The following is an 18,149-nucleotide window of genomic DNA, read 5'->3' as shown; positions in this document are numbered from 1 at the left end:
ATTTCAGTTCAGCTTTGCGTCTGAACTGTAGGAATTTGAGTTATGTCAATTTAACCCTCAGTGGTTCATTACCTCACATGGAGAAGATTAAGTTAGGTCTGTAAAGAACTCTACTGTGACACACATAAATCTTAACATACACCCAAAAGACTTAGAGGAAATGAAGCCACAGTTTAAAAGACTAAAGAAAACATATCAGACAAAATTCCACCTTTGTAATAATAGCAGTAGCTTCATTGCTTGTACCTTCAGCAATACTAATTCTTTTTAATTTTTCTTTTTAGTCTCATGACTTTGAAACTTTGAACATATGTTTCCTCCTCTATATTTAATGCCATTTCCTGGGTAAAGTCTTACTTGCCTATTAAGTTCAAAGGTCAAGAAGTCTTCCCTTCTTAAAATTTGAATTGCCATTTCTTGTTACTAATGCAGCATTTTTCTCAAAACTTCGTTAAAGCAATTACCATATAGTCATGTAGCTTGTAGTATTTAAGACTACTTCCAGCCAGGTGCAAGTGGCTCACTCCCATAATCCTAGCTATTTGCAAGGCTCAGATTGGGACAATTGAGATTTGAGGCCAATTTTTGGGCAAATACTTTTTTTTCTTGTAGTACTGGGGCTGGAATTCAAGGCCTTCACCTTGAGCCACTCCACCAGCCTTATTTTTGTGAAGGGTTTTTTGAGAAAGCATCTCACAAACTATTTTCCCAGGGTTATCTTTGAACCACGATCCTCCTGATCTCTGACTCTGGAGTAGCTAGGATTACAGGCGTAAGCTACCAGCGCCCAGCCCAGCAAATAGTTCTTGAAACCCCATCCCCAGAATAACCAGAGAAAATAGGCTGGAAGCATGGCTCAAGCAGTGGAGCACCTGCTTGGTAAGCATGAAACCCTGAGTTCAAACCCTGTCCCACCAAAACAACAACAAAATTCTAGATTATAAACTGATTTGTGCATTTATTTAACAAACATCATAGAGTTACCCTGTGACAGATAATTGTTCTAAATGTAGCAACTGCACCCAAATAACTTTAAATAGTCCTAGATCACTAAGAAGTTGGAAGTGGTGGTGCACACCTTTAATTCCAACACTGGGAAGGTAGGAGAATCACAAGCCAGCCTAGGCTATATAGTGAGACCCTGTCTCATAAGAGGCAAGGGGAAGGAAGCCCCATCTCTTAAAAGGAGCATTATTTGAGAATATGTGGATATATATTTAAACTACCCACTGGACATTGAACTTGCACCTCTCTGACTTGAAAGTTTGTGCACATCTCTGATTCTTGTCTTATAAATTCTTGGTAGCTGAGTTACTGGATCAACACTCAACTTTGACATATGCTGCCATATGTTTGTATCCATTTCAAGTTATAGTGTGTTACAGCACAGCTCTTTCCACACCCTTATTAACACTGAACTTTATGATCTTTTTCTACTGCCAATGTGGCAAAGTAGCATCTCATTCTCTTAATTTGTTTTGCTTGAATTAGCAGTGACAATTGGCATTTCAAGTCTATGCCTCTTCAGTCTTTCTTCTCAGGAGTCTCCTGATTGTCAGTAGCACCCCTGTTGGTCCTGTCTAGTTCGGAGCATTTCTTTTGGCCCTCTCACTCCTGTCATAGTTTTCTGGAACTGTAAGCTATCTGAATGTAGCTCAAGGCGTGACTTGGACTCCAGTTTGCCTCTTACAGAAAGAAATCTTGGGAGGAGAGGGAAGAGAACTCTGATGGGTAAAATTCTAGTCCAAATGTCGGGGTTGAAGACTGTTCTACTTTAATCTAGGAGGATTATGGTTCTTTTAGAAATAAGAGCAAAGTTAGCCAGATGTAGTGATGCACACCTGTAATTCCAGTACTTGGGAGGCTGAAGCAAAAGAATCTGGTGTTTGAGGCCTGCCTGGACTACATAGCAAGATCCTGTTACAAAAAGAAGAAAGAAGAGAAGGAGAAAAGAAAGGAAGGAAGGGAAGAAGGGAGAAAGGAGGGAGAGAGAAGTGAGAAAAGCAGCTTGACATTCTTTGAAGCTTTCAATTATGGAAGATTTCAAACATGTAAAAGTAGACTAGCATAGTGATCTGCCCCCTTAGACCTCTCATCCAGCTTATAAATACATGGCCAGTCTTGTTATGACTATTCCCTTGTCCACTTGTACTGCTTGCCCCTGCTATGCCACCTGCCACTGGATTGTTTTGAATCAAGTATCAGTGGCCAGTCTCAGTAGTCCCAGCACTTGGGAGGCTGAAGGGGAAGGATCACTTGAGCTCAGGAGTTGGAGGCCAGCCCGAGCAACTTAGCAAGACCCTGCCACCACCCCCAGAGAAAGAACTTAGTCATCATATTTGTCCACAAATATTTCACTCTTTCTAAAACATAACGGCTTTTGTGGTCCTGGAGCTTGAACTCAGGACCTCATGTTTGCTAAGCAGGTGCTCTACCACTTGAGCCATTCCACCAGCCCAACATAAAAACCTAAAATATGTATATCCACGATGCTGTCACCATACCTAAAAACTATGAACGATTATGCCTCTACATTATCAAACAGTCTGAGTTCAGATTTCCCTAATTGTTACATAAATGTTTTTGTTTAACTAATTGGCTTGCTTTAATCAAGATACAAACATGGTCCTGATCTCATTTGGTCATATTTCTTCAGTCTCTTCTAATCTCTAGATCCCTCTTCCATTTCAGAGTCATAGGGTCTCACTAAGTTGCCCAGGCTGGCCTTGAACTCCTGGGCTCAAGTGATGCTCCTGCCTCAGTATCCGAAGTAGCTGGGACTGCAGGACCAGGCCACAGCATCCTGCCTTATTTTTTCCCTTGCAATTTGTTTATTAATGTAACTAGTTTGTTTACTCTGTAGTTTTGCAGAGTCTGGATTTTACTGATACTTTCCCCCAGGTATCATTTAATATGTTACCCACAAAACTGGACATTAGAACTTGAAGTTTGATCCAGTTCAGGTTCAGAAAAAATTTTAATGAATGCTGTGTAACTAGGGGTACATAATGTCTGGTGGTTCATGATGCTAAGAATAATCTGGAACTCAGGTGTTGCCTACTGTTTAACATCACTAAACTGGTATGGTGGCATAGACTTGTAGTCCCAGCATTAGGAGACTAAGGTGGAGGATCACTTGAGCCCATTTGTCTCAGGACAGCCTGGGCAATGTAAGGAAATCCTGTCGCAGAAAAACAAGGCAACAAAAGAACTTAAGCATTAGTGGTTTTGTTGTTTTTGCGATACTGGGGATCAAACCCAATGACTCACGAATGCTAGGCAAGTGCTCTACCACTGAGCTTTACCCCTGATCCCACTGAGTTTTTAATATCAATGAATAATATCAAAGCTCTATTTGGTTCATTTTCAAGTCGGCATACTATTCCTATCACATCCTATTTTGTTACTATAGTTTCTTTTTCTTCTTTTTCATTAAATTCTAACCCTTCATATACAGACATATCCATGGACTACTTCAAAAAATAGACCCAAATAAATCAGGAATTTAATAGAGTGGCATTTCAAGTACTGATAGAAAGGCTGGATTTTCCTTCTATATGATATAGCCTTTAAATAAACTTCCACATATGCACAGGCAAGTGCTTAGCCATCTGAAAAAATTACATATATATATATATGGATTCCTACTACACACTTAAACCAAACTAAACTTCAGATAAGCCAAGGATTTAAACACAAACACTGAAACCTGAGGCTAGAAGAAAATAATTTTAAATATTCTCTGAAGAAGGCCTTCCGAAGTCATAAAAAGGCATAAAAATTGAAAACCACTATATTCAGAAGAGAGACGGAGTTAGGGATGTGGCTCAAGTGGTAGAGCACCTACCTAGCTAACGTGAGGCCCTGAGTTCAATCCCCAGTACTGTGAGGAGAAGAAAGAGGATCAGGAAGGAGGAGGAGGGGGAGGAAGAAAAGCAACATCATAAAGTCAGGAGACAGGAATACTATGTGTGGAGTCAGGAGGCCTGAACAGTGGGCATTTGTGACTCAGCTGCACCAGCCCCTGGTCTCTGCCGCCTTCCCTGTAATGGGAAGCAGTCTCCCTCACAAGTCTGACACTAAAATCTAATGAGAATGAATGCAAAGTACTCTGCTCTCTCTCCTGAGTTACAGGCATTGATTGTAGCATTATTATGAAGAGGAGACAGTGGGTGAATCCTGGGGACTCAGGTAGGACTGGGTCAGGCAGTGTAGAGTCATTACATTTGTGGTTAGGAGCCTCTTCCATGTAAAACGTTAGGAGCCAGCTGTGGTGGCACATGCCTACAGTCCCAGCTAATTAGGAGGTTGAGGGAGGAGAATCACTTGAGCCTAGGAGCTCAAGACCAGCACAGGCAACACAGCTAGACTTTATTGGACCCCTTATCCTCTAGAAGAGGGATTCTTCCTGAGGGCTGCCTGGTCTGGCCACTAGTGAGCCATTTTCTCTAGAGTGAGCTTTACCCATAAGGCAGTGTGGGCCAAGGTATGATTTAGGGCTTCCACCAAGGCTCCCTACTTCCAAATAGCCTCCCTTAATCACCTGGCCACCATTTGAGTCATACTTTGGGTAGAGATACCTTAACTACAAAAGTACTACTAGTCTTAGGAGAAATAACACATTTAGTCTTATGGGATATTTACATCCTGTGAAAAATGAGTGTGTGGGAAGCATGCTGGCCTGAGGGTCATCAGGACAGAGTCCTAGTCCTAGTTCTGCCATTGACTTTCTCTACAACCTTAGAGAAGTCACTTTTCTTCTTTGGCCTGTTTTCCCCTCTGATCTAAGAGGTAGTTGGGCATAATGCTCTGTTTTGGTACATTTGTTCACTCAATAAATTTGTTGAGTGACTACTATGTGCTGAGCACTTCTGTAATTGCTTAGGATACAGCAATAAACAGGCAGACAAAAATGGACATGGTGTCATGTGCCCATGGCCTCAGCCATGCAGGAGGCCACAGGTAGGAGAGGCCAACCCAAGACAAAAATGGAAGACCCTACCCAAAACAATAACTAAAAGGGCTGGGGGTAGAACACCTGCCTTGCAGCTGGGGTTTGAGCTGAGTTCAAACCCCAGTAAAAATGAAAAAAAAAAAAATACAAAGAAAATCTCTGGTCTGTGGAACTTACGTTCCAAGGGAAGGAGACAGTCAAAAAACAAAATCATTAAATAATTATTTAGTATTTCAGGGATACAAGTGTTTTAGGGAAACAAAAAACAGAGTAGAGATAGAATGGGGAGTTGAAATTTAAAACAGAGGGCACACTGAAGTGGTGACATTTGCATACAACTTTGAAGGTGGGGCTGGCGAAGTGACTCAAGTAGTAGAGCACTTGCGAAAGAAAGCCAAGTAGGTATCTTGGGGAAGAGCATTCCACACAAAGGAAACAGCCAGTGAGAAGGCTCTGAGGCAGTGGTGCTGTGGTTTGGATCTTAAATGTCCCACAAAGACCTGTGTTTAAGGCTTAGTCCCCAGCCAGCTCGACACTTTTGGGAGGTATAAACTAAGATGTAGAGCCTTCTGGAAGATCTTAGGCAATGGCCCTTGAAGGGTACTGTGGGAACCAGTCCTTCCTCTTTCTCTCTTTTTTACTTTCTAGTCACCATGAGCTGAGCATCTAGCTCCACCACTATGTACATCCTACCATGATGTGCTGCCTTGCCACATGCCCAAAAGCAACCAGACCCCTTGGCCATGGACTGAAACCTCTAAAACTATGAGTTAAAATAAGTTGTTGATTATTCTCCTTCTAAGTTGGTTTTCTCAGGTATTTTGTCACAGTGTCAAAAAGCTGACTAACACAAGTGGTGTACTTGACAAGTATGACAAAAGCCAGGATGAGGACAGAGAAGTAGCAAAATGGAGGGTGGGGGTAGATCTTTGAGGGCCTGGTAGGCCCTTGCAATGACTTCGACTTTGACTTTGGATGAAATGAAGAGCTGCTAGAGAGCTCTGAGCAGAACAACAACGTGTGATCTGCTTTTAGAAATTGTAAGATCCTACTGAATTGGAGGAAAAAGTAAAGAGGCTTCAAAACCAGCCTCACCCTTAGGCCTTTAGGCCTGCTGGCTGTTCCCAAGGCTCATCTGAAGCTCCAACCTTGTTTGGAAGAAGGCACTTGTACTATCCCATAATCCCTCTAGGTGGCAGTGCTGTCTCGCATAGAGGGCACAACGCTCTATTTTGGGCTATTCCCAAAGCAACCAACTCTTTCCCTGGGATTTAGTGAACTCTTTCAGGAGTAGGAGAAATTGGGAAGCCCCTAATCATGGTGCACTCCCTCTAGCCTGCCTGCCCTTTTCTCCCAAGGCCTCCTTGCTTTGACAAAACTGTGGGAACTAGGCCAGCAAGGCTGACTAGGTCTGTGCCTCTCGGCAGTGTCTTCTTACCACATCTAGCTAGGAAGCAATGGATAAAAGGAAAGAAGAGATGGAGCTGTTTCCCCGTGCCCTGCCCTCTTTCCCTATTCACATTTTTCTGTTTGGAGTAGATTGATGCTCATTTTTACATTTTAAGTCTAGAATAATACTCACTTCTGGAATTGAGAGAGGAGGAGAGGAGAAAGGGTCACACATTTGCCATGACCCTAAACTGCCTAACCTGCTTGCTCCAGGGCAGCACTGAGCTTCATAGGCTGCTGTTTCCCGTGGATCTCTAGTTAACCTGTCTCCCATGTTTGGAGGAAATGATTGGGCCTCCTTCCCCTCTGTAAGTAGACGCTATGTACCACTTTGACTTTCCTCCCTCCCACATCCATTCTCAAAACCCATCAATTAACAGCTGAAGGGGTATAGCTCAGTGATAGAGGTTTGCCTAGCATGTGTGAGGTCCTGAGTTTGATCCCCAGCACTACAAAGAAAGTAAAAAAAAAAATTACATTATTTAATCTCATAAATGTGTAATTCTTTTCTGCATACCTTCCTTGCCTTTGTACACCCTGGAGACAGCAGTTTCCCAAGGGTTGCACAGGTAATCCAAATGAGTGAAGAAGGCTAGTGTGTAAGGCCACTGGGAGGGGAGCAGACTGCAGTAAACTGGGAAGCGTATCAATGAAGTCCACCTAACAGCTCCTCAGCCACAGCCAGTTGTTGTCACATGGGAAACCATGAGAAGCCAAAAATCTGATGATGTCTTTAATCTGATGATGTCTTTAATGTGAGAAAAACAAGTTTTAATATTGGCCACTAATATTTTTTAATGTCTCAAGCAACAAGTAGAATACATCAGGGAAAGCAAACACATTGATAGGCTGCCAAATTTTGACCACTGGTTTGGAACCCCCATTCTAGCTAAGACTTCTGATGATTCTTCTTTGGTCTCCTGTTTCTAGCATCCATCATTTCCACATTACTCACAGACGTCAGAGAACCTCCCCAATATCCAAGTGACACCAGTTCATTCCACTGGACAGGATGAAGCCCAGATCACTCTCCTCTCCTGTGCTCTCCCATGGCTGACAACCCATCAAGTTCTTCGTCACCTCCCTCAGGCCAGTCCCACTCACTGCATTCATGCCACTGTAATGTCTACCCACAAGTCTGTCTCCCGCTCTGGACTCTGATGGTCCTCGACACAAGCGACCACATCCTATTCATCTGTGCATAGGTGAGGCACCAGCCACAGATAAAGATGAAGGAATGATGACTATTAGCCAAGTAAAGTAGGACTGCCTTAACAATGTTTATTTCCCACCCCCATTTATTCATAATTAAGACCTGAGCATCCCTTTGCTGAGGATAATTTTCTTCTTTCCTCTCTTTGGTCCCCATCCCTCCAGGAGCTGATATATTGAAAGTGCGCAAGTGCTCAGGGAGCCAGCGTGAGCTGACCCTCTGTCCCAGTGGGTCTTTTTATGGGGCACTCTCGAGTTTCTGGGGCTTCCTTAATTCTCTTCCTCTTGAGTTTTGGTTTTTGAGGAAGTTTCCTCAAAGAATCTGAAAGAGAGAAGGTCCCCATGCCATTACAAATAGTAAGAGAATCGCAGTAACAGAGAGGGAGTGTGGAGAGGGCAGAGAGGAAGAGTAATAATATCTTACTGTACTTCTGGCTATGTCCTTTACCCTTTCCTCAACGAAACCCTATGAGGTAAAGGGATGACATCACCCTTGTAAAGAGCCTCACCCAGCAGGGTGCTGGTGGCTCATGCCTGTAATCCTAGCTACTCAGGAGGCAGAGATCAGGAGGATCGCAGTTCAAAACCAGCCCAGGCAAATAGCTCATGAGAGCCTATCTCGAAAATACTCATCACAAAAGAAGACTTGCAGAGTTGCTCATGTGGTAGAGCACCTGCCTAGCAAGTATGAGGCCCTGAGTTCAAACCTCAGTGCTGCCAAAAACCAAACAAAAACCTGACTCATGAACATAATGCCCAAGAAAAGACACACAGTTACTTTTATTTATTTATTTATTTATTTATTTATTTATTTATTTATTTGTGGTACTGGAGCTTAAACTCAGGGCCTACACCTTGAGCCACTCCATCAGTCCTATTTTTGTGATGGGATTTTTCAAGACAGCGTATCTCAAACTATTTGCCCAAGCTGGCTTCAAACCACAATCCTCCTGATCTCTGCCTCCTGGTAGCTAGGATTACAGGAGTGAGCCACCAGCGCCCAATCACACAGTCTTTTAATTGCAGGGTTGAGTCTTAGCCTGCAAATGGTGTATCCACCAGGTATTATGTACTTTCTAATGTAGCAATTGGAAGGACACAACCTTATCTCTAATGTATCCTAGCAAAAAACTAAAAAGGAGCTGGGGATGTAGCTCATTGGTTTATACCTGAGTTCAATCTCCAATACTACAAAAAAAAAGTTTAATTCATCAAGACTTTGAATCTAAAGTTCTGTTTAGAGCTAGAGAAACAAGCTAAAAGATGTGAAAAGGAAACAACAACAAAAAAAATCTGAAAGTGGAACATTCTGTGGAGCAATAGTCTGATCTCTCCAACAAATCAGGGGTGTAGAAAAAGGGGACGACTTTGTTAAGTGAAAAGAGTTCAGACATAACCAGGTGAAATGCATGGTTGAGAAACCACTGCAACAATTATCTCCGTTGATTAGGTGAAATAAAAATGTTGACCTGGAAAGGCTGATACCATTACTTTTAAAAAGAAATTCAAATCAACATTGCATATACAAATTCCAGCACTTGGGAGGCTGAGGCAGGAGGATTGAAAGTTCAAGGACATCCTGGGCTTGAACAACAACAACAGAAATGTGGCCATGGCTTGAGTGGTAGTTAAAGGCCCTAAGTTCAAACCCAAGTACCATTAAAAAAAAAAAAATTCTTGCTATGATTCAGTATCATCATCAATAACAAGAAATCCAGAAATGCTGTTTCAATGCATATACAGCAGTCTCATTTGGATTAAAATACATATTTATTTGATAAGATCTGAGAACTGATGACAAGGTGATGCTTATATTTTCCTATTTTTTTATCCGCATTTTATTTTCTATGTTTATAATAGCTTAAAAAAATAGTAAAAATATATTCCTGGCTTGAAAGGGCTGGGAATACAGGTCAGTGGTAGAGTGCTTGCCTAGCATGCATGAGGATAAGACCTTGGGCAGTACTAAAAAAATGGAATTGAGGCCTGGAGGCATAGCTCAAGTGGTAGAGTGCCTGTCTAGCACACCCAAGTGTCTGAGTTCAAACCCCAGTACCACCAAAAATAATTTTTGGTTTTTTGCATGAAAACCAAACTCCTCAGCCCACTCTCTGAGGCTTTTCTCTATTACACCCCTGCACTGCCTTTCTCCACTCCAGTCTTTCATTTCTTCCATCCACTGCCAGGCCCAGACTGTCTGCTCATTGCCCCCCCTCGGCACCTCTTTCTTCCCACTCTCCTCTGCCCTCCTCCACCTATCTCCCTATCCCTTTCTTTAAAGCTTGTCCCAAACCTACCTCTTGCAGTCAGCCTGTCCTAACTAACATACAGAGCTCCTCTTTCATTTACAAGGGGGACAACAATCCCCACCTACCTCTTTGGGATGCTACAGGGGTCACTGCAGCAAAGATACAAAGCACCTATCACAGAGCTAGGCAGGCCCAGAACACCAGAGTTCACTTTCCTCATCTAGTTCAGGGACCACCGGTTGACAGCATCTTTCCTCTTTTCTTCCAAGAGCATCTTAGTTATGGCCCAGCCTTCATTCTTTGAAGTCCCATTGTATGATTTACTTCCTCAATTTAAACTGTAGGCACCAGGGCCACACAGGGGCCCTCACTAACCATGCACCCCAGGCCTACTGCCATTGACCTGTTTTCACTTCTGCTCACTCCCTGGATCCAGGTGGGACTGGTGAGGAGCTGCTCCTGAGGCCACCAGAGGCCTTCTGCTCCGCATTAGCTCCAACTAGCCAGGCCCTCAAAGGGTCCATCTTAGAACCACACTCTAGGTCCTCAAGCCATCTTGTTTGCCTCTATCTTTCCCAGCAATAGCCCAGTAAGGACATCTAACTGTGGCTTACAAGCCAGTTCCAGAAGAGTGAGAGGTGGATGGGTTCAACGTCTCCCTGTGCCTCAGTGCACAGGAGGGGCCTTCATGGGTTCCCACCTTGGCTGGGGCCCCTGTCACTAACGAGGCTCAGTCCTCTCTTAACCCCCAGCCTCTGTGTAGATTGCCAGACACTGAGGTCATCACAGAGGCCAAAGTGGCTGGGAAGACCATTCCCACACCATCAGGCTCACTGTAAGGATGAGTCCCTGCTCTTCCATGCACCCCACTGTACCCCACCTGATAGTGGGCATCCCACTGCTGCTACATGGATACTTCCTGGGAGTCCACAGTCATAGCCACTTAGAAACCACCACCACCCTGCTTCCAGTTATAGGGAAACATGCCTTTATTTAAACATTAACTGAAAAATGCAGGATTCAAAACTGTCTACACTAGGAGACTCTCCTGGGGAGAAATTATACTGAACACTGAAGGAAACACACTAAATGTTCACAGTGGTAGCCTCTGGGTGATGGGTAATCTTTTTCTCCTTTTTTTTTGCACTGAGCTGTACATTTGAAATGTTCTATAATGACCATAGGGAGGAGCTAAAAATAGAATAGAGACTGTGGAGAAGGGAAGGGAAGAACAACAGAAATGAAAATGCAGGAGGAAGAAAAGGTGGAAATGAGGGAAAGGTTTGGGCCAGAGGCTCCTGGCTGCTCAACTTTGCTCCAGGGAAACCCCCAGAGTCTACTCCCAACCCGTCACCCCCACCATCAAGTGAGCATTACCTCTCCTGTTTGGGGACCCTGGCTCCCCCAGCATGGCGGCCTCTCGGCCAGGATCCTGCATCTTGGACAGCCTCTCCTTCATGCCGCTGATGTTGCTGTGTAGACCCCAGGCATTGCAGAGTTTGGGCAGACTGTCCTCCAGGTCGGCCAGCAAGGATCTCTCTGAAGAGTCCAAGGGGCAGAACGCCACCTGCAATGGGGCCGCAGTGCTGAGGACAAAGGAACCTGAATTCTACAGGGCCAGCTCTGTACTTAAGAAACTACTGAGTCTGGCTGTACCTCACACTTGCCTAGCTAAAAGGATGGGGTGAGGTTAACAGGTGTGGAAGAGAAAGAACTTGGGAATGTTGAAGCCAGGCTGGCAACTTGGCAACTGCCTCTTCTAGGGTTGTCCCTTATACTATTATTGTTATTATTATTACTACTAGTACTATTATTGTTTGTGATGTGAGGAATTGAGCCAGGGCCTCATGCATGCTAGACAGGTGTTCTACAACTAAGCTACACCCCCAGCCAGGTCATGCTTTGTTATTTATTTATTTATTTGCAGTACTGGAGCTTGAACTCAGTGCTGACACCTTGAGCCACTCCACCAGCCCTTTTTGTGATGCGTATTTTCAAGATAGGGTCTCACAAACTATTTGCCTGGGATGGTTTTGAACCTCTATCCTCCTGATCTCTGCCTCCTGAGTAGCTAGGATTACAGGCATAAGTCAGTGGTGCCTGAAAAGTTGTTTTTGTTGTTGTTGTTTGTAATGAAACAATGATAGCTGTTTTAAAGTTCCAAAGGAAAATTTAAGTGGAGATCCTGGAGATATTTTTTGAAGATATTTGGCAACTCCCATATTCAGAAAAGGAATCATTAGAGCAGGGCACAGAGGTATAGGTTTATAATCTCAGCTAACTAGTTGTGGCAGAAGGTTCTCTGGAGCCTAGGAGTTCATGGCCAACTGGGACAACATAGGGAGACCCCTCACCCACTCTTAAAAAAGAAAAGATGGGACTAGAGATGTAGCTGAGTGGTTGAGCACTTGCCTAGCATGCAAAGGGCCCTGAGTTTGACTTCCAGCACTGAAAAAAAAGGAAAGAAAAGGAATCATGAAGTTAACCAATCATTCATGCTCAGAGGAAGAAGCAAAGACAGACAAGGAGAGGGTTTGGTCAAAGCTGCACAGCTAGAGTGGTGGTGTGGAGGGTGTGGCTGGTTGGAACAGGATTTTCACCCTGGCTTTTTCTTCCCACTTGCTGTGTGGCCTGTGACAAGTTACTTCACCTCCCTGCACTTGAGATTTTCATTTACAAACTGCAAACAATCATTCAAATAGTCTCTTAGGGTTACATTTCTTTTCCAGGATTTGCTGCTAAATTTATTGTATTTCCTTTTCTCTTTGCAATACTGGGGATTAAACAAAGGACCTTGTGTATGTCCTGCTAGTGCTCTACCACTGAGCTACATCACCAGCGCTTGAGTTGCTTTAGAAGATCATTTGAAGGAATACAAAGTATCTGACACAAGGAAGGCTTTTACATCTGTTATCTATGATTATTATTATTTTGGACCAATGATTCTCAAAGCATGCTCTGAAAACCTCTGGGAACTATTCAAGTGCAAAAGGCAGACCAGTGGATTCTAATGAAATCTAGTCTGCAAAGCTCATTGATGGTCAGGAGTGGTGATACATGCCTGTAATCCCAGCACAGTCCTCCCTGTGTCAAGTTATCTTACCTCCTTCAGAGGCAGGAGGATCATGAGTTCCAGGCCAGCCTAAACTATAAGGTGAAACTCTGTCTTAAAAAAAAAATAAAAACAAAACTATCATTGATACAAATCCAAAAATGCGCTCTGGACTATATCATTCCAATTCCAGCTATGTGACATTCTGGAAAATAAAACTATGAAGACAGTAAAAAGAACAGTGTTTCCTAGGAACTTGCTGGCAGGGAGGAAGGAAGGGAGCACTGAGGATCTTTAGGGCAGTGTTAACTATTCTGTATGGTATTATAATGGGTACATGTCATCATACACTTGTCAAAACTGATACAATGAGCCCATGTGCTGGTGCATACTTGTAATCCCAGCACTCGGAAAAATGAGGCAGGAGGATCACAAGTTTGAGGCTAGCCTGGATTCATCACAGCCTGACTCTGTTAAAACAAACAAACACACACACACACAACCCTCAAACCGCTATAGAATGAACACCACAAAGACAATAAACTGTAATAATAAGCTAATAATAAATAATAAATAAATAATAAACCTGTAAACTATAGGCTTTAGCTAATAATAATATATCAGTATTTGCTCATCAGTTACAACAAATGGGCCACTGTAATGGAAGTCACTAATACATGGGGAAGTACAGAGGAGGAATGTATGGGAAACTGTTTTCCACTCAATATTCCTGTAAACCTAAAAGTGCTTTTTTAAAAAATCTAGTGAAGGGCTGGGGGTGTGGCTCAAACAGTAGAGCGCCTGCCTAGCAAGCACAAGGCCCTGAGTTCAAACTCCAGTACCACCAAAAAGAAATGTCTAAATTCAACAGAGTTCATTGATATGGTTCAGATTGCACATTGCAATTAGGAAATTGCCACTTGTTTAGTTTTGGTCTGGTGGCCAAGGACAATAGCCACAAGTATCTGGAAAAACTAGTAAAATTGTTCCCTCCTTTCTAAGAGGGCTCCTGTATGAGGTTGGGTTTTCTTCATGTACTTCAACCAAATTAGTATGTCATAAGAGACTCTAGAAGTACATCTGAGAATCCACTGCCTTCTGTTAAGCTAAAGAGATTTGCAAAAAAATAAAACACTACTACCCTTCTGAATTATTTTTGTTTTGGAAAAGTTATTTTTCATTAGAAAGACATGTGTTAGCCTGGGCTCCTTGTTTTAATTTTCAAACAAGTTAGTAAATACATATTTAAATTTTTTTTTCTTTAGCTATAATTGCTTCAAGGATATATTTTTTTATTTGGTTTTGTTTTCTGAGACAGGATCTATGTAGACAAGATGGGTTTAAACTCTCTATCCTCCTGCCTTCACTTCTTGAGTGCTGGGATTGCAGGTGTGTACCACCACTGTTTGGCTAATAGAATAAATATTAATAGAGATAACCCACATAAATAAATGCCCTTTGGGCTTCTCAATGATTTTCAAGAGAGTAAATATGTCCTGAGGCCAGAGTGTTTGGGAACCGCTATTTCTGGACAAAGCCAGGTCAGGTTCTGTTGACAGGCCCTGAAGACTTCCCTAAACTGGCCTGTCTCAACCATTCTCACCCATGGCTCCTCAGGAATGTTCCTGCCCCTACTATCATCAGGATGAATAAATGTCAAGAAGTTGGTACTGAGTCTCTGCTGTGGTCAGCTCTCCTCTGTGCCAGTGCAAGGAAAGGTGGGAGCAGTAGGGTCTTCCTCAGGCAGAGCTTTGGGAAGGACCAGAGGGGCCAGGCTGTATTAGAGGGCTACAAAGTCCCAGGCCTCCCCACATGAACTAAGAGCACAAGGACCAGCCCTCAGCTGGGCCCTAGAGCAGCTCTTCCTAAAGCTCACCAGGAACTCGGCTGTCTGGTTAGTCTTGGTGTACTTGTAGAGCTGGCGAAGCTGCTTTGTTTCCAGTTCTGAGAAGAGGGACACGAATCGCCAGAGCATCCTGCAGGGAGAGACCCGGCTGAGGGTCCTTTCTCGCTTGGCCTTTGTCTGGTGACCAGGACTCACCCAGGGAGAAACGGGCCACCTGTTTTTTCCTTGGTTCTGGTGGAGAGGTTGGGAGGTGGAATGTCATGTGCTGGTGACGAACACCTGTGCACAGTGGTTGACTCAACTCTAGTCCCCTCCAGGATCCTGAGTCCTCCTCATAAAGATGAAAGACTGGGGATCTTTTTTTTTTGCAGTACTATGGTTTGAACTCAGGACTGTCACCTTGAGCCACCTGCCAGCCTTTTTTAGTAAAGGGTTTTTTGAGGTAGGGTCTCACAAAGTATTTGCCTGGGCTGGCTTTGAAATGTGATCCTCCTGATCCCTGCCTTCTGAGTAGCTAGGATTACAGGTGTGAGCCACAGACACACGTCAAGACTAGGAGATCTTGACTAAGGTGTGACCTTGACTAGAGATGGGTGGCCCAGGAGCAGGTGTGGGGGAAAGGCAAGGAGGCCATCCTACTTCTTCCAGTATTTGATTTCCCAGGCTTGGCAGTAATCCTGCAGAAAGGTGTTGATGTGGTCCCCTAGGACCACAAGGCTCTGCTTCATGTACTTCAGCCTCTTCTTCTGGGGAAGGTCTTTGGGCAGGTGTAACTTTCGCAGGAACTTCTTCAGTGGCCTTAAGCATTCTTTACACTGAGGAGGCAATAGGCAAGGTGAGGGGCAGTGAGGGGAAAGAGGAGGCAGATGGGCAGCCCTGAGTGACTAGCAGACTGGCCTGGCTGCAGCCCTTACTGGCTCAGGAAAGGCTGTGTGAGTTTAGCCAGGAGGCTCCTAGGGACCTCTCATCCCACTTGTATCCCAAGAGTGTGACATGTGGGGAAAGGAGCTGTGGATCTATTTCTCACAGGGAAACAGGGGACAGGGTTCCAGTCTGGCCCCTTACTCACAATTTTGAAGGTGTCCTGGTCCAGGCCCTTGGCATGGCAGACGAGTGAGTCTCCGGCGGGAATGGTGCTGGAGCTCCTCTCTAAGCAGGACACATTGGTCACCTGGGAGGAGACAGTCAGCTGAAGGGCTTGGGCCACTGTTCCTGAGGGGACGTGCTGGGCAAGCACTTGCCCAAGTGGAAGCCAAAGCCCCTCTCCTTTGAAAGAGTCACTGTGACTCCTTCTTGCCCCAGTCATGATGTGAGTGAGCCTGGGCAAAGAAAGTCATCTCTGAAAAACTTTGCTTAGAAAACCTGGAGTGTGTGGCAGGGTGTGGGGTGGAAGACCTCAGTCCAAGGCTGGCCCCAGGCTAAAAGATGAAATCTTATCTGAAAAATAAACTAAAGCAAAAAAAGAGGATGTGGCTCAAGTGGCAGAGTTCAGGTACAAGGCCCTGATGAGTTCAATCCCCAGTAACACACACACACACACACACACCCCTAGAATATTGTACCTACTTCTTTTATAATAATCCTAGTATGTTACACTAGGTGACTTTGCAAAGTACTTGATAAACATTAACTCATTTTCTTCAACTACATATTCTGGAAGGTTAGATACCATTATTCCTGGTTATATGGGGTATCAAAAAATTTCCCTGACTTCTTGGGAGAATGAGCAGGGAGGGGCTTGTTTATTCTTTCATTCAACAAAAATTTATTGATTGCCTAAGTTTCAGGCCCTGTCTTTACATCTCTAAGTTTTAGCATCATGGCATACATCTGAAGGGCACTCAGGAAAAAAAGGGTGACAGTGACTACAAGAGTCTTTTGATAGCAAAAAGTTGGAGCAAAGAGAGTGACAATTAGTGGACATGAAGTGACTGTGAATTCTACAAGTCAGAGCACAGGGTTAGACTGATGTGACTGGATTTGCACCCATTTCAAAAGCCTCTCAGAAAAATGAGTGTTCATTCCTGCCTTTTTTCTGCACCCAAACCACTCTAAAGGGAGACCAAGGGGCAGGTACGGAGGTGATTGAATAGGGGATGGGACAGGGTCCTCCAGGCCATAGAGAGGACTCTGGCTAATCTATCAACAGAGCCACAACCACCACACAACCACACACAGACCGTAACACATGTGTATGCGCACCACTTAGACATCCATGTGCATGTGCCCTGGGCCTTCATAACTAAAAATGTTATGGGACCCTCTTCCCATCATCCTGCCAGGAACACATGTCTTTGATAAACATCTGTTAGTCATCTCTTTCTCTCTCTCTTCTCTTACTCTTTTTTCCCCCTTGAGGTGCTGATCAAACCCAGGTCCTTACATGCTAGGCACATGCCCAGTCACAGAGCTACACTCCCAGCTCATTTGCTAGGATGAATTATGTTCTCTTGTTCTTTGAGCCTCTTGCTAATTCATGTACCCCATCATTTTTCCTTCAACTTCATGTTCTCTGCTTTCCAAAACCAGTCCCATAGGACAGGAGCCTCCTTTCTGGCTCTCTCACGTGGGCAACCTCAGTTCACCTTCTCTAGTGGCTTGTCTCCTTCACCCCCTGGTCCATCTGAGGCCTCCATCTGCACAGGAGTGCCAGCAGGCTCCAGGGTGGCACTCCTGAAGTCCCCTCAGGCTTCTGTGACCTTCTGAGTGTCTCAGAGAGTGGGCTGAACTCGGAGCAAAACCATGGCAACTGCCAACACAGAGCCCAGGCCCCTCCCCCACCCATCCCCTCACTCTTCTCGGCTGCCACCAGCCATCTCCTCCAACTGGGACCTGAGTAAGATGTGCTGGGCAGACTGGATTTTGTCAGCACTCCCAGCTGTGCAGGAGGGGCTGGCATTCCTTCTCTCAAGAGTACTGTCAAATGCTGTTGATTTTGAATTCTAGTAAGATTTGTGCATCAACTGTTCTGCCTGGGTACCAGTCCTGCCTTCTCAGTCACAGGGGGTTGGGGGTAGGGGTGAGTGGCATTCCATTCCGGATTTGGGACAAACTGAGAATGGACTATAGCAAGTCTAATCGAGATAACTTCCAGGAAGGCAACCGTGTTGGATGCTGGTTGAGTAGTGGGCTGCTTTTAGGACAGGTGTACAAAAATACCAGCCACTGTGTGTCTTTTCATTAACCCTCCGCACACCTTCTCTGGGATGGGTACCAGTAGCGACCCCATTTCACAGAAGAGGAGCCGGGACACAGAGACGTCCCGTCACTTGCCTTTGATACGCGGCCACTAAGTAGCGTACAGCGCTCCGGCTTTTCCCCCCGCGGGTCCCGGAGGAACCCTGATGTCCCATGGGTCCGACCGGACCTCAGGCTTCCGAGGCGCCT

At 44.5% G+C, this 18,149-nt stretch overlaps 1 protein-coding gene across 1 annotated transcript; it reads right to left on the bottom strand.

The window, feature by feature from the left end:
* Nucleotides 1–7,664: 7,664 nt before the first annotated feature.
* Chct1 (CHD1 helical C-terminal domain containing 1) lies at nt 7,665–17,398 on the bottom strand. Its single transcript, XM_020187852.2, has 6 exons — nt 17,348–17,398; nt 15,832–15,933; nt 15,402–15,577; nt 14,793–14,892; nt 11,242–11,431; nt 7,665–7,937 (listed from the first exon to the last, which is right to left on the bottom strand). Exons 1-6 carry the CDS (start codon nt 17,396–17,398, stop codon nt 7,810–7,812), a joined length of 747 nt encoding a protein of 248 aa, XP_020043441.1. The 3' UTR covers nt 7,665–7,809.
* Nucleotides 17,399–18,149: the final 751 nt, after the last annotated feature.

The sequence above is a fragment of the Castor canadensis genome, chromosome 11 (genome assembly GCF_047511655.1).
Source record: "Castor canadensis chromosome 11, mCasCan1.hap1v2, whole genome shotgun sequence".
Classification (NCBI taxonomy): Eukaryota; Metazoa; Chordata; class Mammalia; order Rodentia; family Castoridae; genus Castor; species Castor canadensis.
This window is presented reverse-complemented; position numbering and strand designations above follow the sequence as displayed.

Bases quoted from the DNA above. Each gene is read 5' to 3' on its own strand.
- Chct1 (XM_020187852.2), bottom strand. From the start codon at position 17,398: ATGGAGGCCTCAGATGGACCAGGGGGTGAAGGAGACAAGCCACTAGAG. The intron at 14,893-15,401 runs GTAGGATGGCCT...CTCTCCCTGCAG, and splicing joins GAAATCAAATACTGGAAGAA to GATGCTCTGGCGATTCGTGT. The intron at 7,938-11,241 runs GTAATGCTCACT...TCTCTCTTTCAG, and splicing joins AGGGTCCCCAAACAGGAGAG to ATTCTTTGAGGAAACTTCCT.